This window comes from Scylla paramamosain, chromosome 9 (assembly GCF_035594125.1).
Source record: "Scylla paramamosain isolate STU-SP2022 chromosome 9, ASM3559412v1, whole genome shotgun sequence".
NCBI classification, from domain to species: Eukaryota; Metazoa; Arthropoda; class Malacostraca; order Decapoda; family Portunidae; genus Scylla; species Scylla paramamosain.
In genome coordinates this window covers 10,990,519-11,015,521 of record NC_087159.1, presented here as the reverse complement: position 1 = coordinate 11,015,521, position 25,003 = coordinate 10,990,519, and the positions used below count along the sequence as shown (strand labels likewise).

At 37.4% G+C, this 25,003-nt stretch overlaps 1 protein-coding gene across 4 annotated transcripts in view; it reads left to right on the top strand.

Annotated features, from left to right (window-relative positions):
- Positions 1-24,608, top strand: part of LOC135103577 (TBCC domain-containing protein 1-like) — a 32,732-nt gene extending 8,124 nt beyond the window's left edge. For 2 of the 4 annotated variants that reach the window (XM_064010035.1, XM_064010032.1), the window contains exons 3-14: positions 238-333; positions 3,536-3,662; positions 4,445-4,574; positions 4,926-5,037; positions 6,174-6,328; positions 6,751-6,840; positions 7,246-7,392; positions 8,684-8,812; positions 9,356-9,657; positions 17,969-18,111; positions 19,746-19,859; positions 22,271-24,608. In XM_064010035.1, coding sequence (XP_063866105.1) covers positions 238-333; positions 3,536-3,662; positions 4,445-4,574; positions 4,926-5,037; positions 6,174-6,328; positions 6,751-6,840; positions 7,246-7,392; positions 8,684-8,812; positions 9,356-9,657; positions 17,969-18,111; positions 19,746-19,859; positions 22,271-22,372 — 1,647 coding nt within the window. In that variant the 3' untranslated portion in view covers positions 22,373-24,608. Of the gene's footprint in view, positions 1-237; positions 334-3,535; positions 3,663-4,444; positions 4,575-4,925; positions 5,038-6,173; positions 6,329-6,750; positions 6,841-7,245; positions 7,393-8,683; positions 8,813-9,355; positions 9,658-14,614; positions 14,764-17,968; positions 18,112-19,745; positions 19,860-22,270 lie in introns of those variants that run through there. The other 2 variants (XM_064010033.1, XM_064010034.1) reach the window with 2 other exon arrangements.
- The last annotated feature ends 395 nt before the right edge of the window (positions 24,609-25,003 follow it).

Sequence of the window (25,003 nt, the reverse complement as noted above, 5' to 3'; positions counted from 1 at the left end):
GTCATTTAGGTCAGAATGAACTATTGACCATTACATTTGGTAAATTTTGATGCTCATGCAGTACCAAGATAGTAACTGTTTTTTACTACAGTCCACACATTAAAGGAACAAAGTTTCCAGCTAAGAATTTTTTCATTATTATCTTTCTTTTATTACAGAATTCAAATACAACTTAGATTTAAATTCTTAATGACTAACAACAATCAGAGGACTGACTTAGTCTCTTCCCATGTACAGATGTTGTCCCGTCTGCTGCAGTATGCACATGACCTAGGGGAACGTGGCTTTCCACAAATGAACTATGACACCTGGAAGCACATAGCTGTGAAGAAGGTAAATTTATGGTGACAACAGTAGTAGTTAAGAAATATGCTCTGTAATTGATTTTGGATGACTGTTGATTCATTAGGTGTTTCCTGGTGAGATAAAGTTGTTTCTGATGATTAGTTCAAATCAATGCAAGTTTACTTCATAATTACTTTTGCTTAATGAGCTTGCTCTGCTCCTGGCCAACACCCAATATATGCTCTTGTACTTGTGCTGGTGACTGTGCTTTATTTCATCCATTCTTCTGTTTGCTTGTCACCCATACACAGTACTCACATATAAATACACATTTTTTTTTTTTTTTTCTGTTTAGCATTTCATACACTTCTTTACATGACATCTAATATGTACACAGCCTTACTTTGTTGTTCATAAATTCAGTGAACAGTTGAGATTTCCTTGTATTTTCTTACAATAATTTGGAGGAAAATGACCAGCCTGTGTGGTGCATATGCATCTCAGCAGGGTTGCAGAGAGGAGGAGAAAGAGGAATTTAGAGAAAAACTTGAAGAGTATATAGAAAGTATGGCAGGAACAGAATTAATAGTAATAGCTGGAGACATGAATGCACATGTAGGAGAAAGTGGTAATGGGTATGAAGGAGTCCATGGTGGAATGGGTTTCGGAAGATGAAATGTAGAAGGTGAGTGATTACTAGAAATGGCAGAAGCAGCAGAAATTACAATATTGAATACTTGGTTCAAGAAGAGACAAAACCATCTAATTACATATAAAAGCAGTCAGAATGAGACAGATTGACTACATACTGGTAAGAAGAGAAGACAAACGACTTGTAATGGATTGCAAAGCTATACCTGGAGAACCAGTGATGATGCAACATCACATTATTAGTAGCAGATTTTAGGATGAAAAGTGGAAGGAAGAGAAGGAAAGAAGAAAGAAAGAAGAAGATTAAAGTCTGGGAGCTGAAAAGTGAAAAGAATAAGTTTAGAAACAAAGTTGAAGAAACATTCAGGGAAAGACATAGAACTGGCAGCTTACCAGAAACAGCAGAGGAGGTGTGGAAAGATATGAAAGATATATTAGTAACAAAAACAACAGAGATTTGTGGTAAGACGAGTGGGAAACCAAAAGAAGAGAAAGATACATGGTGGTGGAATGACAAGGTTCAAGCTGCAATAAAGGATAAGAAGTTAGCACTAAAACAAATGAAAGACATTGAGAATGACACCACTAAAGAAAATTACAGACAAGCCAAGAAGCAGGCAAAAAGAGCAGTAGCCAGAGCAAAGAGTAATACATACAGAGATTGGTATGAGAGGCTGGATACACCAGACAGAGAGATTATATACAGAGTAGCGAAGGTAAGAAATGAAATGAGGAAGGATGTTGGTGAAGTAGCAATAGTAAACCAAAACAGAGACATTCTTATGATGGAAGAGGACATAAAAAGAAGATGGCAGGAATATTTCTCAAACCTGTTAAACATAGTAAATGAATATGAAGAAATGAGTGAAACATTACTAGTGGAAGGGCCAATACCCAACATAAGTAGAAGGGAAGTGTATAAAGCCATAAAGAAGGGAAAGGCTAACAAGGCAGGAGGAAAATCTGAAGTAACAACAGAAATGATTAAAGCACTAGGAGAGTTTGGAGTGGAGTGGATATACTCATTGTTAGAAAAGATTTGGAGCACGGAGAAAATGCCTGAAGACTGGAAGGAAAGTGGAATGGTTAAGTTGTATAAGCAGAAAGGAGATATATTAAGTTGTGAAAACTACAGAGGTATTAAGCTGTTGGAGCATAGTCTGAAAATACTAGAGAGAGTGATAGAAGGGAGAATGAAAGATGGTCAAAATACACAACCACCAATTTGAATTTATGAGGGGATTGAGCACTGTAGATGCAACATTTATTGTGTGACAGATACAGGAAAAATATCTAGAAGGAAACAGAAAGGTGTATTGGTGTTTTGTGGACTTGCAAAAGGCGTATGACAGGGTACCTAGGAAAGTATTGTACTGGAGTTTGAGAAAGAGAGGAGTGCCAGAAAAGATGATAAGACTAGTGAAAATGATGGGTGAGGGAGCAAAAACAACAGTGCAGACAACGTATGAGGAAACGGAATCCTTCCCAGTTGAAGTAGGACTCCATCAGGGATCAGCTTTGAGCCCTTTTCTCTTTCTCATAGTGTTGGACACAATAACGATGGATGTAAGAGACAATGAGGACTTGTGGGAGTTGCTGTTCGCCGACGACCTAGTCATCATTGTGGATACAGAGGAAGAGTTACAGGAGAGATATTTGTTATGGAAAGGCAACCTGGAGAGAAAGGAAATGAAAGTGAGCACACAAAAGACAGAGGTAGTGGTAAGCAACAGAGAAGGTTATGAGGAAATAAATGTAACATCAGAAGATGGCATAAGATTGAAGCAGACAAGAGAGTTCAAATACCTATGATCAGTAATTGCAGAAGAAGGAGGAACAGAAAAAGCAGTTAGACAAAGAGTAAAAGCTGGATGGGAAAAATGGAGGGAAGTGAGTGGAGTAACCTTAGATAAGAAAATACCATTGAAGCTGAGAATGAAGATATACAGAAGTGTGTTGAGACCAGTACTTCTGTATGGTGCAGAGACATGATCTTTAAGGAAGAAAGAGGAAGGCATTCTGGAGAGAATGGAGATGAGGATGGTGAAATGGATGGTTGGCATTTCACTGTTAGAAAGGAGACAAAGTGAAGATATAAGAAGAATGTGTGGAATATGTAATATCAAGGAGAAGGCAAGAGAAGCACGACTAAGATATTTTGGACACATGATAAGGAGAGAAGAGGATGAACCAGTGAGGAAGGCAATGATGGTGGAGGTTAGGGGGAGAAGGAGGGTTGGGAGACAGAGAATAAGATGTAGAGACGTAATAAGGAGTGATATGAACAAGCTGGGAGTGCAAGAAGATGATGCAGTGGATAGAAACAGATGGAGAAGGATAACTCGAGCGGCTGACCCTGCAATACATTGGGATTAAGGTCGTATGAAGAAGAAGAAGACCAGCTTGTGTGGTACTTAAAGCTTGTCACTTATGTGCACTGATCACACAACCACCACTTCTCCCACAGAGATCAGAAATCTGCCCTGCCAGTGCAGTTTGAATTCTGCACCTTTTGTATTCACCAGTATTTAGGTATTTAGTTAATCTGAGAAACAGACGTATACCTTAGTGTTGATTTGTAATTGGTTTTGGTGCACAGATGGGATTGAGTGTGGAGTGCAGCATGGTAGTCTTCTTCTCCTGTCTCCTGTTCTCCAAACTATGCCCTGGGCGGGACCATGAACTGGAGGCTGCCCTTGCTTCTGCTACCTCACAGAAGGAAAGAGGTGAAGTGTTGCAGGGCTTTGCATCTTTGCTTGAATGTTTTTACAGAAGATCTCTCTCTCTCTCTCTCTCTCTCTCTCTCTCTCTCTCTCTCTCTCTCTCTCTCTCTCTCTCTCTCTCTCTCTCTCTCTCTCTCTCTCTCTCTCTCTCTCTCTCTCTCTCTCTCTCTCTCTCTCTCTCTCTCTCTCTCTCTCTCTCTCTCTCTCTCTCTCTCTCTCTCTCTCTCTCCAATTTTGAGTCTTAAATAATCATGAAGAATGTTAAGTTTAAATATTGTTTGTGTGTGATTTAAGTTTTGTTAATATTCCACAGATTATCTTCATTCCTTGCATTGCTTGTGTTCATGTTTTGTATCTTATTTTCTAATTTTAAACTCTCACACATGCAGGTTGTCATGATGATATGAAAGAGTGTGAGGAAACAACATAATGAAATGTTTGAAGTTAAAAAGATCATCTTCATTTATGAAAGATTGAATTTGACATTAATATTTTATATCCTTTTTTTTTTTTTTTTTTTTTTTTTTTTTTTTTTTTTTTTGAGCTTTCCATATCAATGGATGACACATGCATTATGTTCTAGATTTATATATGTGGCACATTATTTTCAGGTATTTTTATGATTTTTTCTTGAAGTGGCCAGATGCTGCTTTGTAATACTATGGTATATTTATCTCTCCTCTAAAAAGGAAAAATTGATCAGGTAAATGATGTACACATACACATATTGTTATTATTGTTATGAGCTGTGACCCATTAAGGAGTGTGTGCATTGTTGCCACCAGACCGAGTTATGGGGAGTGTGGAGGTTTGGACCATGGAGCTGATTGTGCTGCTTTACCTCCACCGGGTGACCAGTGCACACCCGAGAGTCATTGCCAGACAAGCCTCTCTCCACACTCTTACCACTGACCCGTATCCTTTACCACTGCATCCTTACTGACATGTCTTTGTGTGGCTTGGTATATAGACAGATAGAAAGATAGCATATGAGTAGTAGTACTTGTAATCCAAGATACATTTGCTCCCTTATATAACTTATTATTGGATGATCTCTCTTGTTATAGAAGGAAGGAATGAGATTTTCTTCAGGTTTAGAAAAAGTTGTTATGGCAAAGTTGTATAGTGGTTTATCTTGCTATAATAATAGCTAATTATTTTTTTATATTTTTATTTATTTATTTATTTATTTATTTTTATTTTTATTTTTTTTCATTATGTAATGAATTGTCCTTTGGTGGTATTATCTTTGACTCAAGTATGCAGGTGGCCCAATAACAACACCTCAGGCTCATCAACCAGGAAGCAGCTGTTGGAGGAGAAGCATGGAGAATTTGTGCGTGAGGCATTACCAGAACTGCTTAGTTTACTGGCTGGGGTGAGTTTCATATGCATGCATTGTAAGAAAAACATTACCCATCAACTGCATTTCTTGTGATTGGTTAAAACTGCAATGTTATGAACAGGCAGGCTAATTGTCATTTACTTGTTACTGGACTACTGTTGACATGACTTATTAACTACAGTTCTGTGCTGAAGTGAATTCTTATTGCAAATTTATTTCTTCCCCCTATTCACTGTTAAATAAAGCTTTGTGACATAACTCTTCTTGTATGAAATCACACATATGAAGGAAGCTAATGGTTGAAAAATAGCATTGATTTTTCATGTGTCCTTACAGGAATGAAATTTCATGGGATGTCTTTGATACCTAAAGGAAAAAATGATTTAGCACATTTGGTCCTCAGTCAAGAGCTCCTAGGTTTGACTCTGCTGTTAGAGACAATTTATGCTTATGTAACCTCTGTAGACTTAGCAAAGACTGCAGCCTAGCAGAAGTGGAAGGCTAACAGATCTTTCCTTTTGTTTGTGTGTGTGTATGTGGGTGTATGCACTATGTATGTGCATGTGTACTGATCAGGTGCTTGCTACAGTAGATCACAAATGGGCTATGCTATATAACAAAGATAATCAGGCATTATTAAAAATAATAAAGGCATAAAGGAACTTACTAAAATATGATTTCTAGTCATTGATATAATTACTAGGTTCACCAGACAATATGAAGAAAACATTTAGTAAAACCAGTGATTCAGCAGACCTACACACTTAATCATAATTTTACCTTGAGTTTCTGGTTTGTTCTGTTTTGGGTCAAAAGATACAGCCATCAGGAAATTTTTTATTTGTTTTATTTATTCATTTTTTCTCATCTCTTCTGGTTGCTTATGTTAAGATATATTCCATACCCTGTATGTTTAAGTTCTCTCTCTCTCTCTCTCTCTCTCTCTCTCTCTCTCTCTCTCTCTCTCTCTCTCTCTCTCTCTCTCTCTCTCTCTCTCTCTCTCTCTCTCTCTCTCTCTCTCTCTCTCTCTCTCTCTCTCTCTCTCTCTCTCTCTCTCTCTCTCTCTCTCTCTCTCTCTCTCTCTCTCTCTCTCTCTCTCTCTCTCTCTCTCTCTCTCTCTCTCTCTCTCTCTCTCTCCAAAATTTATATGAATCCATTGTTCACTAAAGCATCTTCAAGTGGAGGACACAGAAAAGAGAAAGAGCTCAGCAGATCGACGAACTGCTAGAGAACTTTTGGGCTTCATGAAAACAGCTGGAGTACTCTCAGTGGATGTGGTCAGGTCTCTTTCCTTCATAATTGGAGCATCAGTTCCAGGTGAAAAGTATGTATTTAGTATACTTTAGCATACTGTTGTCATTGCCACTATTAGAAGAGGGATGCTCATATATTCCTCAGCATAATTATTACTTTTCACTTACATGAAAATAACTGAATTAGTGCTCATGGCTCTCTTATTTTTATCTTTTCTTTACTGAAAGTATTTGTGCATCAGAAATATGTTTTCATAAAATTGAAGTTCTTATAGTTTGAAAGTCAGGAGTTCATGACTATAAATAGCTAGCAGTGTGTCATATTAAAAGGCTAATTATGCATAAATGCAACATTTTTAGAGAAATCTGAAATTAAATTAATTGAAGAAAGTAAAGTGCTATTTTGGTATCTCTTTTTGGGTATATGAGGTCCATGCCTGTAGGATTGCTCTAAATATAATGTACACTTACTATTCATTTTTTATGTTGCCAGAAGTGAGCGAGATCTCTTGTCTGTGGCAATGGACACTAACAATTGTTACAGATCTGGCTACCTTAGTAAAAAAAATGCATTCCAGAAGGGGTAAGTACCTATGTTTATTCTTTGAGTACTGTGACAGTAATTTACTTTGATGCATGATAACCTCACTGTCTAGATTACAGTCTTAAGATTAGTGATAGATATTGCAATTTTCATTTCCCATCTAAAAAGATAGGCAAATAATTTGTAAAATATAATGGAATAAAATCCAGTAAATACATTTACTGTTATTAAAAAGTACAATTTACTGATGAGCCATAATTCCTGAAATTATTTATGAGATGAATTTTATACAAGCTGCACATCAAAATATTGGATATACATGTGGATGCTGAGATTGTTTTATATTTGTATAAAGTTGTCTGTCTCTCACTGTGCTAGAACACCATACCAAAAATTTGAGGGAGCATGATGATTATGTAAAACTGTTATATGGCTGTTTCACAGACTGTTTGAGCAGTGGCTGCTTCAGGGGCTGGACTGGGCACCCCATGGAGAATGGCTGTGTGTGAGGCGTGGATGTCGGCAACCTTGGCCTGTCGTGTCCTTAGCACCTCAGTCCCACCACCGCCTTGTGGCCTCTCCTAATGCCAGGTACTTTTCAGTTATCCTTTTCATAGGCATGTGTCCCCTCTTGGTACTTTCAAATCTTCCTTTTTTTTTTTTTTTTTTTTTTTTTTTTTTTTTTTTTTTTTTTTAAGTACATATGGCTTTCTAATCAATCTTCTGGTACGTGTGTCTAAGTTTGTAGAACTAATCTGGAGCAAACTGCTTCCCACTTCATTATGTTCCATTTATATTTCTAACCTTGCCTTCTTTCAAAATTAGAGTAGTCTTCTTGCACTTTAACCAAAACACTAACACTTATACTTGACTCAAAACATTTCAAAACAATAGCTACAATCATGCAATCATTGTATCATGCATCATACAGCTGTATTTTCAATGAGGAGCATGCATAAATTCTCACTAAAGAAGTTTGCATGACTGATACTGCATGGTATGAGGCAGTGTGTCCATCTGCCCTGTACATAAGTCTGCTAACCAGACAGGTACTTCAGCTGTCAAGTGCTGCATTGTGAGTCATCAGTCACATGCTCTGTGCTGCATCTCACATTGCGTTCTGCATAACTCACATAAGAATGAATTTTCTAGCTTATAGAGAATTGCTGTAACATTTAGGGTAGTTACATATTCTTAAATTCACATATTCTGAAACTACATACAGCAGAACTTGCTATAGTTTCTTTTCCCTTCGCACAGTTCCACATCTGTTTCTTCCCATCCCACTTGTGTTCTACCACTCCATCTTGATGATTCCAAAGTTGGTTGGACATAATTGAAGAATATGTGTAAGTAAACTGTATAGTGCAAAAACAATAAGATGGAATGTGAAACACTGGAAAGGTCAATTTAGGAAAGGAATTTTTTTCGTGAATTTAGCATATTAAAGACCAGATTTATTAAGTAATGGTACTGAGAAGAATCTCAAGCATAGTATTTTGTCACACAATGAAATACACAAATATGAAATGTACCCCAGATTAAGATAGTGCAGGTGATCTTCATTAGAATGACTAGATGTAGAATGTGTATAAGAGTAGAGATGCTGGTGATGAGGGAAGCAGCTTAAACTGTGAATTTTGAGATTACTGACCGGTAAAGAGCTGTGTGATGGTTTGTACTACTCCAGAGGATGAATGAGCACAGATGGATGCCAGCATCTGGTAACTGTTATAAAACAGTAGTCTCTTACCATTTTACATTAGTATTATAGTTCTGTGTTTCTCCATTTTGTTAGAAATTATAATTTATTACTAGAAAGTGTTTATTAATACATGATTGTCTTTTACTTTCGATGTATAAGTGTGATATGATGTTGCAGCCTCCGTATGGTGTACATTTGTGACATGATGGAAGGCCTCACTGCACACATGGGAGATGAAGCGCCGCCCTTTGATCTTAAGGTGCGGCGATGCTCTAAGTCAAATATATATATCCTGCAACCTATCAGGTGAGTTGTTCTCCTTTTCAGGAAATTTAAATTGTCTGATATGATATGAGAGGAATGCCAACTGGAAAGTGGAATGATAGGGTAAAGGAGTACATGTGTGAAATAAATATTAGTAGAGGCCAAGTGCTTGAACAATGTAGTGTGAATGTTTAGATAGGAAGAGGTGGAACCTCTTCTTTCATGGCCACCTCCTTGAGGGAAACTCCTGGAGGGAGTGAGGCATCAGAGAGATAGGATAGAATGAAACACAAATATTTTAAGGTATCTGAAAAATTTTTGCTGGTTTGCTCATGTTTTATCATATACTTAGAATCTTAAAATTTATATCTGATGAATGTTGATTTTAAGACAAGTAAAAAAAAATATGGCATGATATTTCTAATATTTTAACAACAGTCATTATAGCAATTAAGGGCAAGCTCTTGGGAAGTATATCATTAACTGTAAAAAATTGTTTAACATGCTATTTTGTAGGATGCAGTGGTTGGCTTTTGCAATTCATTTATCAGTTTTATCATATTCATTGTTGTCTTTCACACACAGAAATGCAGTGATACATAAGTGCCATGAGACACGAGTAGTACTGGGGCCAGTGACAGGTCGGCTACGTCTTAGTGAGTGCCGCAACACTGTGATAGTATGTGCAGCTCGGTCTGTGGTGGTGGCAGACTGCAGGGGTGTGGTGGTGCACACACTCACCCCACAGAGACCTCTTCTGGTAGGAACCCGCACCCAAGGGGTAACATTGGCCCCCCTCAACATCCATTATCCAAAGCTGAAGCATCATATGGCTAAGGCACAACTTCAGTCACATATCAACATGTGGAACAGACCTCTTCATCTAGGTGAGGGTCACTTTGTTATGCTTGTCTGTATTTATCTTTGGGATAATGAATGTATAGTTAACTGTATATACAGTATATAAACACATCTGGATGAATTACTATTTATGATAATTACATCAATTAATAACCATTTGTAAGTAATGATTTTGAAAATTAGGATAGTTTCTCAATAGATTACATTGTGTTAGGCATGATATGTTCCTGCAAAAATATATTTTTAGAATTTCATAAAATTCACAAAAAGATAATGTACATTAACATTTGTGACATTTTATGCCACAAACTCACATACATATACCATAGGTATATATATATATATATATATATATATATATATATATATATATATATATATATATATATATATATATATATATATATATATATATATATATATATATATATAATTTTATTTTATTTTTTATTTATTTTATTTATTTATTTTTATTCATTTTTTGGGGGGGGTTCTCTGCATTGTTTACCCATCAGAGTGTGATGTGTACCATTTCTGGCCTCTTGGAGTGGAGCAAGAACACACACACACACACACACACACACACACACACACACACACACACACACACACACACACACACACACACACACACACACACACACACACACACACACACACACACACACACAAATAATGGAGGGTCTTGATGTGAGAAAAGCCTTAGGGTCAGATGGTGTGTCAGGTTGGATTCTGAAGGAATGTAGTAAACAATTGGCTGAGAAGTTACATAGTATCATAATGAGCTCATTAGCTGAGGGTAAAGTCCCCACAGACTGGAAGAGAGCAGACATTGTTCCAATTTATAAAGGGGAATGTTGGGAAGAACCGTTGATTTATAGACCAGTGTCCCTGACAGTGTGGTTGCTAAGATTTGTGAAAGAATAATTAAAGATAGGTGGATAAAATACCTAGAAGACAGGAACAGATTGACTGACAGGCAATTTGGTTTTAGAGAAGGAAGATTTTTTTTTTTTTTACATGTTTCTATCTGAGGGTGATAGATTTAGTACAAGAAAGAGATAGCTGGGCAGATACAATCTATCAGGATTTTTTTTTTATGTAGGAGGGACACTGGCCAAGGCCAACAAAAATCCAGTAAGAAAAATACCCACTGAAATGCCAGACCCATAAAAGGGTCAAAGCATTCGTCAAAAATTAATGGATAAGTGTCTTGAAACCTCCCTCTTGAAGGAATTCAAGTCATAGGAAGATGGAAATACAAAAGCAGGCAGGGAGTTCCAGAATTTACCAAAGAAAGGGATGAATGATTGAGAATACTGGATAACTCTTGCGTTAGAGAGGTAGACAGAATAGGGGTGAGAGAAAGAAGAAAGTCTTGTGCAGCGAGGCCGGGGGAAGGATGGGAGGCATGCAGTCAGCAAAATCAGAAGAGCAGTTAGCATGAAAATAGCAGTAGAAGACAGCTAGAGATGCAACATTGCGGCGATGAGAGAGAAGTTGAAGACTGTCAGGAGGGGAGTTGATGAGACGAAAAGCTTTTGATTCCACCCTGTCTAGAAGAGCAGTATGAGTGGAAGCCCCCCCCAGACATGTGAAGCATACTTCATACATAGACGTATAAAGCCCTTGTACAGAGTTAGCAGCTGGGGGAATGAGAAAAACTGGCGATGTCTCAGAACGCCTAACTTCATAGAAGCTGTTTTAGCTAGAGATGAGATGTGAAGTTTCCAGTTCAGATTTTAAGTAAAGGACAGACCAAAGATGTTCGTTGTAGAAGAGGGGGACAGATGAGTGTCATTGAAGAAGAGGGGATAGTTGTTTGGAAGGTTGTGTCGAGTTGATAGATGGAGGAATTGAGTTTTTGAGACATTGAACAATACCAAGTTTGCTCTACCCCAATCAGAAATTTTAGAAAGATCAGAAGTCAAGCATTCTGTGGCTTCCCTGCGTGAAATGTTTACTTCCTGAAGGGTTGGACGTCTATGAAAAGACGTGGAAAAGTTCAGGGTGGTATCATCAGCGTAGGAGTGGATAGGACAAGAAGTTTGGTTTAGAAGATCATTAATGGATAATAAGAAGAGAGTGGGTGACAGAACAGAACCCTGAGGAACACCACTGTCTACCTCAGCAGCAATAGAATGTTCAGAAAGGAAACTTGAGATGAAATTACAGAGAGAAGGATAGAAGCTGTAGGAGGGTAGTTTGGAATCAAAGCTTTGTGCCAGACTCTATCAAGAGCTTTTGATATGTCCAAGGCAACAGCAGCAAAAGTTTCACCAAAGTAAAGGAAAGCCAGAAGATCACCAGTAGAGTGGCCTTGACGGAATCCATACTGGCAATCAGATAGAAGGTTGTGAAGTGATAGATCTTCCTGTTGAAGATAGATTAAAAAAACTTTAGATAGGCAGGAAATTAAAGCAATAGGACGGTAGTTTGAGGGATTAGAATGGTCACCCTTTTTTAGGAACAGGCTGAATGTAGGCAAACTTCCAGCAAGAAGGAAAGGTAGATGTTGACAGACAGAGCTGAAAGAGTTTGATTAAGCAAGGTGCAAGCATGGGGGTACAGTTTCAGAGAACAATAGGAGGGACTCCATCAGGTCCATCAGCCTTCCGAGGGTTTAGGCCAGCAAGAGCATGGAAAACATCATTGCGAAGAATTTTAATAGGTAGCATGAAGTAGTCAGAGGGTGGAGGAGAGGGAGGAACAAGCCCAGAATCGTCCAAAGTAGAGTTTTTAGCAAAGGTTTGAGCAAAGAGTTCATCTTTAGAAATAGATGTGATAGCAGTGGTGCCATCTGGTTGAAATAAAGTAGGGAAAGAAGAAGAAGCGAAGTTATTGGAGATAATTTTGGCTGGATGCCAGAAGTTACAAGGGGAGTTAAATCTTGAAAGGTTTTGACACTTTCTGTTAATGAAGGAGTTTTTGGCTAGTTGGAGAACAGACTTGGCATGGTTCCGGACAGAAATATAAAGTGCATGAGATTCTGGTGATGGAAGGTTTAAGTACCTTTTGTGGGCCACCTCTCTATCATGTATAGCATGAGAACAAGCTATGTTAAACCAAGGTTTGGAAGGTTTAGGTTGAGAAATAGAGTGAGGAATGTATGCCTCCATGCCTCCACTATCACCTCTGTTATGCACTCAGCACACAAAGACAGGTCTCTGACATGGAAGCAGTAGTCATTCCAAGGAAAATCAGCAAAATACCTCCTCAGGTCCCCCCAACTAGCAGAGGCAAAATGCCAGAGGCACCTTTGCTTAGGGGGATCCTAAGGAGGGATTGGAGCAATAGGATAAGATACAGGTATGAAATTGTGAACGGAGGAGCCCAACAGAGAAGAAAGGGTGACAGCATATGCAGAAGGATTAGAGGTCAGGAAAAGGTCAAGAATGTTGGGCGTATCTCCAAGACAGTCAGGAATACGAGTAGGGTGTTGCACCAATTGCTCTAGGTTGTAGAGGATAGCAAAGTTGAAGGCTAGTTCACCAGGATGGTCAGTGAAGGGAGAGGAAATCCAAAGCTGGTGGTGAACATTGAAGTCTCCAAGAATGGAGATCTCTGCAAAAGGGAAGAGGGTCAGAATGTGCTCCACTTTGGAAGTTAAGTAGTCAAAGAATTTCTTATAGTCAGAGGAGCTAAGTGAGAGGTATACAGCACTGATAAATTTAGTTTGAGAGTGACTCTGTAGTTGTAGCCAGATGGTGGAGAACTCGGAAGATTCAAGAGCATGGGCACGAGAGCAGGTTAAGTCATTGCACACATAAACGCAACATTCAGCTTTGGATCGAAAATGAGGATAGAGAAAGTAGGAGGGAACAGAAAAGGGGCTACTGTCAGTTGCCTCAGACACCTGAGTTTCAGTGAGGAAAAGAAGAGAAGATAAGGTTTAGAAGAGGAGAGGTGGTGTTCTACAGATTGAAAATTAGATCTTAGACCGTGAATGTTTTAGAAGTTAATGAAGAAAAAGTTGAGGGGGGGTGTCAAGACACTTAGGGTCATTGACAGAAAGGCAGTCCAACCTGGGGACATTTATGGTCCCCTCCCCAGATGGGAACTCCGAGGCTGGTGTAGGAGTCGCCATGATAATTTTGAAATCTGTGGAAAGCATTTGATAAGGTGCCACATAAGAGACTATTATGAAAGATAAAAAACATTGGAGGTCTAGATGGAGTGATTTTGAAGTGGATGGAGGATTTTTTGAAGGACAGAGAAATGAGAACAATAATAAGAGATAGAAAGTCTTTGTGGGGGAAAGTGATCAATCAAGTTCTACAAGGGTCAGCACTGGCTCCAGTAATACTTGCAGTATATATTAGTGACATGATGGAAGGAGTGAACAGTTATGTGAGTTTGTTTGCTGATAATGCCATGTTACTTAGTAGGTAGGAATCATAGATAGGAAATGGAATTCAGCATTAGAAAATGCAGTGTGATGGAATTTGGGAAGAGTAAAAAAAGAGAATACTAGGCAACTATGAAATGGGAAATGAAAATATTAAGAAAATGACAATGGAAAAGGACTTGGGAGTAACTGTATCTGATAATTTATCACTAGAGAAACACATAAATAGGATTATGGTTGAAACTTACAACCTTGTGAGGAACATAAAAGTAGCATTCAGATATCTAGATGAGGAAATAAAGAAACTGGTTTTAACTATGATATACACAAGGTTGGAGTATGCACCAATAGTATGGTCACCAAGTACAAAAATTAATATAAAGAAATTGGAGAGGATTCAGAGGTCAGCAATAAGTATGGTTCCAAGTTCTCAAGATTTATATGAAAAGAGATTGAGAAGTTTGAATCTACAAACATTGGAACAATGGAATGAGAGAGAGGTGACCTGATTGTGGTGTATAGGCTGATGAATTGAATAGAAAAGTGGACCAGCAGGATTTGATAGCATGAGATGTAAGAGGTTCAAGAGGATATGAAAAAAGTTGAAAAGGGCCATCTGTAGAAGGTTGTGGCAGGATGCTTTGCCTGCCGCCCACTTTCCCTTCTTCAGTCCCCTGGGACCTGATGCCAGCCTTGGCCAACCACATGGTGTGAGGTCAACCCTCACACCCTCTGTCTTCTGGATGCCAGTCCTGGATGTGACCTGACCTGGCCAGCAACCACCCTACACACCCCAGTTGTGTCCACCCAGGCCTTGGAGTTGGACATGTGACTTGCTGGCACTTCACTTCATTATTTATATTGTACAGTATTATTGTATCACTATACAGCAGCTTTACCACCATGTTTTCTTTGGTCACCTATACTCAATACTAGAACTAGAATTTGCCTAGTACATAAAAATGGTGACCATGGTGGATGGAGTCAACGCTACACGTCCTCCTGGCCCACGTGTCCTGCCTACTTGTTGCCAGCTACTCCAGCTACCTTCATCGCCTCCGGGTAACCTGCTGAGCCGTCACCGACCCATTTCTGCTAAGCCTTCACCGACGCAAACTGCTACACTACTACACATCTACGGTGCTTTCTTCAAGCTGCTTTTAGGGCCTCTTCCAAGCTTTTTATACCAAGCCTTCCCTGCCAGCCTGTGCCTGTACGACTTCAAGCCATTACTGACACTATTCCTGTTTCAAGTCAGGACTTTTCAAGCCATCACTGATGCAACTCGACTGCTTTGCTGCTGATCCTATCGTTCTAAGACTTTGGATCTCATGTTGTCAGTCTTCGCATCTTCAAGTTTTGGTGTTACCTGTCCGTTTGGTCTTTCCTGCTCATAGGTTTCCAGTACATAATCTGCCACGATCCACCACACTTGAAGATTTTATCGGCATCATGTGTGCTATTTTTGCAGTGTTATGATTTTTGCAGTGTATTGTTATTTTGCAATTTATTGGCATAGAAATGCCTTATTCTTTTGTTTTATGGCCTCTAGTGTTGTCCTAGTTTTTCTTCGCTGTGCTGAAGTCACAGATAGTGTGAGTTTTCTGTATGGCCACTGTGCTCTTTTCTGATGTCTTTGCTATGTGAGTTTTGTGATTTGCCAGTGCGTACTCAGTTTTTTTTTTTGACATCTTTGTTCTGTGAGCCTTGTGATTGATTATGGCGCATACACCACGTGCCTTACACAGATAAGCACATCTTTATTATGTAAATCATGTGTTTCAATGTGCCTGCATCACCCCATATGCTTTGTTCACTGCATGGACACAGCAAGATGGTTGGCTGAGCAATGTGGCGGGACACTTCACCTGCCGCCCACATTCCAGCCTTGGCTAACCACATGGTGTGAGGTCAACCCTCACACCCTTTGTTTTCTGGACACCAGCCCTGGTTGTGACCTGACCCGGTCAGCAACCGCCCCAGTCACGTCCACCCAGGCCTCGGAGGGGGACATGCTACCCACTGGCAGCTTCACCTTATTACTATTTTGTACAATTTAACAGTTTATTTTATTAATATAATGCAGCAGCATTACCATCATATATCTTTGGTCACCTATACTTAGTACTAGAACTAGAATTTACCTAGTACATAAAAGTGGTGACCGCGGTGAATGGAGTCGATGCTACAAGTCCTCCTGGTGAGATGACCTGATAAATTTTTACCCTTCAAAAGGTGAAGCGAGGCAGCATGATCAGTATAAACAGTCAATTGGTAGCCATAGATGATGTCACAAAAATGACAAAGCCCATGCCAGTGCCAGAGCCAGAATAGCAAGACTCAACACCATTCAGGGCATACGCAATGACCTGAGGACAAGAACTCTCAGTCTGCTGCATTAAAACAGCACCTACTCCTAAAGCACTTGCATCGGTGAAGAGTGTAAAAGGCAGACTGTAATCTGGAAAGGCAAGAACTGGAGCATGAGTGAGTGCATGTTTGAGTCGGTCAAAGCTGGTTTGCTGGGCGTTGTGTCATATTTAACTAGTATATTAAAAAGAACAGCTTTCCTTAAAGAATAGTAGATACATGGAATAATTTGGAAAAAGATGTGGTTCATGCAAGGTCAATTCATGATTTCAAGGTCAAGTTGAATGATAGAAGATATAGAAACAGGACAACACGTGTAGCTCCACTTCCCATATACTACAACTAGATAAATATAACCAAGTAAACACACACACACACACACACACACACACACACACACACACACACACACACACACACACACACACACACACACACACACACACACACACACACATGCACTCCTGCCAGAAAGCCAATGTCACAACTCCTTAGCCTTGTGTCCATATCTATTATTGACAAAGTGAACAAAGGGTGCAACAAGGTGAAGTTAGCCTGTTTCCACCTGGGGTGGGATTTGAATCAGGGATCTCTTAGGTGTGATCTGAATACCTATGCTAAGTGTTAGCACAGTAAACTTACCCATATTTCTATCTGTGATGAATTCAACAGTTTTATGAATAGTCACTCCACCACTCCCTCCACCTCATGACCAATATTTTTTTTTTTTTGCCTCATGACCTGCTCTGTCACCTGTTATTGTACCAGCATATAATTATTTTTCTTACATATTTTCAAGCAACTGATATAAATAATTAAATTAAGATTAAATTTATGATTATTGTGCTATTTAATGTAATGGAAGGTTTTATATTTTGTTTATGTTCTTACACTACAAAAATATAAACACAATAATCATTTGAAAAGTTAGAGATGTTGGTGACTGGTTAAAATACTTATTAGACTCATATTTTTCTCCTAATAACTTACTTTTGTTGGTGGACAATATGCTCCAAAAATTTAGCTTGATAAAACTGAAGCTTGTACATGATTGCCACTACAGCTTCAAAGGCAGGAGTGCCAGGTGGCTGCTGTTTTTTTTTTTTTTTTTTTTTTTTTTTTTTTTTTTTTTTTTTTTTTTTTTTTTGTGGATAACTGTGCCATTATTAATTAGAACAATTTTAGTGATATGTAGCTTTTGATACCTGGTTACTAGTAGAGTTTTACTAATTGATTTGATTCTGCATACTATGGTTTAATTTTTGAAATGCAATAGTTATGGAATATTTCTAAATATTTATTGTGTAATTCCAGTGATAGAAAATTAGATGGAGTTCATGATATATTATAAGTCATGAATTACACAAGCATTGATCAGGTTGATTTTACTGTACAAAAAAAAATAATAATAATAATAAAAAAAAAATAATAATAATAATAATAATGATAATAATAATAAATAAATAAATAAATAAATAAAAATAAATAGATAAAATAATAATAATAATAATAATAATAATAATAATAATAATAATAATAATAATTATAATAATAATAATAAAAGAGCTAGAGACAGAAAAATAGGGTAGAATGAACTTTGCCCTTGGTCTGTCTTGCAGGTATTGAGGGAGTATTGAGTGGTGCATGTGAGGTCATGAACCCCGAAGATTTCCAGCTGTTGGTCATTCCATTCACCCAAACTCCTCCAATAGATGGAAGACCTCCTCTGCTTCCTCCTGGCCTTCCACATGAATTTGCCAAGGTTTGTGGTCCCTAAGATTTACTCCTCATGTCTTTCTGTGCATCTATAATAAATTCCTCTAGCTGCTTATTTTGATGTATATAAATGAGGAGTTATTTACTTTTCAGTAATTGTTAACAACCACATATATATTCATGTTTCCTTTACCTTGTTTATTCATCTATTCATTTCATACCCGAGTGTTTAACTTAGAATATTTAACATAACCCACAGGTATTCAGTCTTTTGAGCATTTTATTTCTTTTGTTTTGATGGCTTGTCTTAAACATATCTTTTATTTTGCTAATTTGAGACATGTTCCATGTTACAATTGTATGACAATTGCAAAAAAAGCTCCTGGGATTTATTACTCTTGAAAAGGTAATTGTAATGGGAATGAAGAATATTTATAGTTTTGTCAATGATAACTCCATCATACCTTGGATGTACCTATTATTTATTTAGGAATGGTATTGTGTTATGTAATAATGTATGCATATTGTGCTTTGTCAACATATTATGATTTGGAGATTGTAAGATGTAAGCATTTTCAAATATTCTCACTTTAGAGATTTCACATTTCCATATGAAACATCCAGCTGCATTGCTTCATGAAGCTTGGTCCATCCACTGCATAATTACTTAAATGTTTTCCTTTGTATTTTATACAACAGTTTTTTTTCTTGAACTTTTACCACGTTAAACATCCTCTTCATTTAATTACATACAGGTATTCCAGCACTCCTACTTTAAAGAGGAGCACTGGAACAACATGACAGGCCTCAGAAGCAAGACTGGTCAGAGAATCCCATAAAACAGAATGCCTCTGCAAAATAAGCTGAAAGATTAAGGATCAGAAAAGATATATAATGTTAGATATATTTTGAAAGCTATCAGGAGTAAGATGCTGCACCAGCTACTTGGTCAGTAAGGACAATAGAATTGAAAGCTTGTTCATCATCCTGGTCATTATAGGAAATGGTAATTTAAAGATGACAGAAGTTAAGTACCATTAGTTTAAAAGACAGATAAGTGGAGTGAAGAGTTGCTGATAAAATGAACAGAAACATCTCTGTACACCATGTTAAAGAAACTTGAGAGTGTACTTTCAGTACAATGGTGGAATAAAGTCTGAATTTGTGTAGATGGTGTGTGCATGGAAGGCTTCAATCCAGTAGACAATGAAGTAGTGTGCTGGTGGCTATAGCACAGTTCAGTGTACTACCACCACCATTACAAGGCAATAAAACACTGCCTTAGAAAAACAAGAAAAGAGAGGGATTAATGCCTACTACTGTTGTCTGTGAATACTGTGGGAGAGAATGTGCTGCCCATTCCTGATTATGACTTTATTCTCTGAAGAACTGTATACCATGGAGTGGATGTCTAATGATAGATACATTTTGACCCTACTGGATAAGGGATTGGAGATTCAGCAGTAGTGCACCATCGGATCAAGTGTTGTTCTATTTCTTCTTCATTGTGTTATTCTTGATTGAATAAGTGAATTTGTAGATTATTGTAAGTTGTTAAATATGCATATGGTTATTATATCATTAAGTGGAAAGTAATATGGTGTATATTGCAGCCTTATTTTTATCAGATGGTCTTTGTATCATGTAACAAGTACTAAATTAAATTTTTCATTTAATCAGAGTGTTGAGGAAGCAGGGAAGTATGTGTCCAGTTTCCGAGCAGAGGTGCGAGATGCAGACCTCTCTCCAGATCAGCGGGCAGTGTTGCAGAAGGCAATTGATGCCAAGTTCAAGGTGGGATCATTATCTTTCGTGTTGTACAAGTTAGTAGTTACCATATCAAATTAAATACTGAAGGAAGTAATTGGATGCACATAAATCATTCTAAAAATTATAATGAAAATTTCTGCATGCTTCATTGCTTTATGACATACTATATGAAGTCATATTTGATGCTCTGCAAGGACCATAAAAAATTATAGCTAAGTGCACAGCAGAGAAAGAGAAAAGGATGAAGGAGTGATATTAATGTAGGGAGGAAAAGGTATTATTATGATAATGATGGGGAACAAGAAAAAAGAAGCAGAGGCAGAGGGAATAGGCAATAAGGTAGAAAGTAAGAAGATAGGGAAAAAATGAGATGTTTGGAGAAAAGAAAGGAAATTAAAATAGAAAGAGGAAGAAAATGCTATAAAAGCATCTAGGAAAGAAGAAAATGAAAATGATGATAAGATTACTCAGATGAAGAGGAATATGAAAAGTAAAAAGAAATGGTAGAGCAAAATGATGAGAAGAAAGACCATTCTCATTTCCCTGTATGGTAAATACATGTTGCACAAAGGCATGTGTGAGGCAGTATGGCAATATGTAGAGTGACAAATACAAGGATGAGTTACAGTTATCCTAACTCTGTCACTTAATCCTAATACTACTTCAGCTTTTCCTGCCACCATCTCATGGCCAAATTACTGCACCCATTAGTCCACACACCCTTAACAGCACATAAACACTTCTGACACACAATGGTTCATTAACTTGTCATGGCAGCAAAAGTTTTACGTATTAAGGTCAATAGGGCTCAGTTGAGAGAGTCCTACTGGGAAGAAACACTGGAAGTCAAAGATGTTCTACCTGCTCCAGTCATTGGCCTGTAGGTTCTCACTTCATTCATGTGCTCTTTCCCTTTGCTGTTCTGCCTACTTGGCCAGTAGAAGGCAGGAGCACCACTTGTAGTGCTGTTCATTTACTGTAGCAAACTGTTTGCTACACACACACACACACACACACACACACACACACACACACACACACACACACACACACACACACACACACACACACACACACACACACACACACACACATTGTGGAAACTGGAAAATGTAGAAGGATTAAAAGGCAAAATATTAAGTTAGATGCAAGACTATGTGAAGGACAGACAAATGAGGACAACAGTTAGAGATAATACTTCAAGCTGAAACACGATAACAAGTGGATAACAATGATCTGTATTAGCACCAATCACGTTTCAGATTTACGTAAATGATAAGCAGAAAGGATCAAATAGCTACATCAATATGTTTCCTGATGATGCAAAGTTGCTAAGAGTTATAAAGGGCCAGGAGGATTGTAAGGAGCTACAGAGAGATTTGGATAAAATTTATGCTTGAATTTAAGCTTGAATTTAATCCTAAGAAATGTCACGTGATGGAAATGTGAAAAAAGTACAAGGAGACCTAAATGGAAGTATAAAATGGGTGAAGATACAATAATGAAAACTAATAAAGAAAAGGATTTGGGAGTGATTATTCAGGACACACTGTCACCAGAGAAACGTATGTGAGGTTTTTGGCTCCACATATAGGATGTTAAGTAACAGAGTAGACATAGACATAGATATGATGAAAAAAATAATTACAACCATGATATGCCCCAAGTTGCTGTATGCTGCAGATGTATGGTCTCCACATAGGAAGAATATAAGGAAATGGAAAAAATATAGAGGACAGCAATGAAGATGGTGCCAGATTTGAAGGAAAAAACTTATGAAGAGCAACTGGAAGAAATGAGTTTAATAACATTGGAAGAGAGAAGAGAAAGGGGGGACTTGATAAAAATATACAAAATGAAAAACTATATGGAAAAGGTAGACAGACAAATTTTGGAGATGCATATGGATGAGAGAACAAGATGTACAAGAGGACATACAAAAAGACATCACTGACATCAAGAAATATAATTTTCCTTATTGAAGCATTGATCCCTGGAATACTTTAAGTGAGGAGGTGGTTACAGCTGCTAGTGTGAGCAAAATTTAAAGAGAAATTGGTAACTGCAGATATGGAGACAGGACAAATGAGCTTTTAACTTGGAACCTGTACAGTACAACTAGGTAAATATATACACATTGCTCACTAGCTCATGCCATACTTATGACTTAGTAAACTAACATCCATGTACTGCTCAGAAGGCAAAAGTTTTTGCCAATGAATGAGCACTTACTGTCCTTATGGAAAAGGGTTGGGAATTGTTGTGTAAAAAGTTTTATCCTTATCTATGGCTCCAAACTCTCTGTGGGAGGTATTGCAATTTTGAGTCCAGCATGTGATCCTCAAAATCCTTCCTTTCACATGGAATATAATTGAATAGTGTATGCCTTATTTCTATCATAATCACATTAACTTGATGTATTTTTCACATTGTAGTCTTGGCTGAGAGAAACTGGGAAGCAACGGGAGCTTGATCAGCTGGAGAAGTTAGCAGTCACTCTGAAGTATGAGAGAGTGGCTAAGACAACAGCCATATGAGAGAGACAAGTAGGTTTATGGGTAGCTCTCTAGATTTCTGATTCCTTGAAGCATCAGTTGTCAAGCACCAAATGAGTACCAGTGAAAATTAAACTTTTATGTGGAAATATATAAAATGGTAATTTTATGCTACATTTCCATGATATCAAACATTAATTTCTGTAAGGTGTAATTCCTTGTTAGATTTTCATTTGCGTACATGAATAATTTCTGTATCAATATTTGCTGATGGGATGAGATGAAAATCAAATTTTTACCTTAATATGGTGAATTTAGAAAAGAGGATGGTCTGTAAATCATGTTAAGGTTTCATTATTTATTTATTTTTTTTTTTCCAGTTTTTTGTAGCAAAATGAAATTTTGATTTTTAGTTAAAGATGAAGCTGATCTAACTAAGCCAAATTGGTTTCAGAATTATTTATGACAGTTCATTACAGGTACATTATCTTTTATCTGGAATTGTAAAAATCTAAATACTCTGAAATCCAGAAGCCAGGCCTGGCAATAAAGTGTTTTAATATATAGTCTTCATCAGTCTGCACATTTTCCTCTTTGTTTTTTAACACTTGCAATGCTGCTGCTACCACACCTCTTCATATATATTTGCCACTTTGTTGCTGTGGTGCCCACACTGCTGCCTAGCACCATACTGCAGCCAGTCTTGCCAGAGTTGCCAAGTCTGCAGTTTACCTAATTGGGCTGTTTCTGGTGAGAGTTAGTGGGGAAAAAATACTCACAGGTTGGTGTTTTTGGGCAGTTTTTGCATAGAAAGTTGCTTCACATTGGGATGATTAGCTTCAAATTTTGAAAACACTTGATACATGAGCACCTGGTCGTGTTAGTACTCGAGAAGGATTGTCACACATGCAAGGCTGCATGTGTGTATGTGTGCTTGGCTGATGTCTACATGCATCATGATTATCCACAAGCAGTTTTTTATTTAGTGTCCTGTTTAAGTAATTTATATTAATATTATAATACTTATTTTTTTATTTATATTTATATTTATATTAATGTTCTTATATTCTGTTGTTTAATATTCCTTTATTTGTGGTACAAAGAATAAGTGCTGTTATAGGTGCTGTTGAAGAGGCTATGCCTCCCCATTGTTTGTTAGAGAATAACAAATAACACACATTTTCATGTGCAGGATAATATTTGTAAAGATCTAATTATTCATGAGATTGTAAATTACAATACAGAGAGCTATTGATGAAGCAAGTACAAATAGTGAATACCACGTATACTTATGCAAATTGCTAAGGAAAAAATAAGTATGGCTGCTGTAAATACTGTGTACAGAGGAAGATATGTTCCAAAATTTGGAAAATTCTGGAGTTTGGAAAGTGTCAGGTCCCAAGAATTCTGGATAAAAGATCATGTACCTGTACCTCCATAGTAGTATATGACTGACTATCTGATGGATAGATGAAGTGGGATTTTACCTTACAGAAAACAGTAATATTTAGGAACAGGTTTGATAATAATTGCATAATTGAAATAAGGCTGTGCTTTTCCTTCTGTTCCAGTTTTATATGTACAATCACACTTTGCCCTGGAGGGCTAAGGTTTTGTTGCTCAACATTTTTGTTATTATTGATAATGACATAAGTTTCAGCCTGATCTGGCTGTGACAAAATGACAACAGGAGGACACCACCACTGGTATTACAGACACATGAAAGGCTTTTATGTCCTTGATTTTAATGTGAGATTACATTTTTTTCATATATGTTTATATATCACTTGTGCTTGTTTTGTTATCTCAGTTATGTCATTGTATTTACTTTACCTTTGTAGCATTAATTTTTGGACATTTTTCATTGTCAAGATTAGTGTATCAAGTTTTCCTCCAGGAATCATTTACTGGTGCTGTCTCTAGAATATCACTGATTTGTGGGGTTTAGTAAACAAAATTTAACTGCCCTTGCAGGACATCTGGAATGCTTGTTACCAGAAGCTTTCTGGATTTCACATTTTTTCCAGATTTTGGAACACACACACACACACACACACACACACACACACACACACACACACACACACACACACTTCTACTTAGTGAGTTTACATTATGGAAAACCAATAGTAACCAAAAATGTTGTACATATCTTAAATTAAAAATGCATTACTGAACATACTAGTAGTAGTATTGTGATTATCATACAGTAATATGATTTATGGTATTATACTGCTTTTTGTATTGTATTGAAATTAAAATGTGAATAAGTTATAAAGACTGCCATTACTCAAGAAAAAAAAAAAAGGTGTTTGCATTTTAGTATTACAGATAAACAGTTGCCAAATGTGTATTTGATACAGGTGGACATCTACATGTGTAGAAACATCTGAAAATAGGCAGCAAACCTCAACATGAAAGACTGTTTGGGAGAGACCAGTTTGTTATATAAGCAAATTCACCCTCTCTTTGTTATAACAAGGTTTGGCTGTGACTCAGGCTATTATATAAGGTGAGTTATTTGGTAATACACATTCATACATTCAAGCTGTGTTGACTTTCTGGTGCATTTAGTGAAGAAGTACTTTGTTTGTTATGTGTAATGGTTATTCTGGAGGCTCAGAGGGTTCATTATTTTTCACTTCTTGAAACTATCATTCATGAGTTTTTAAA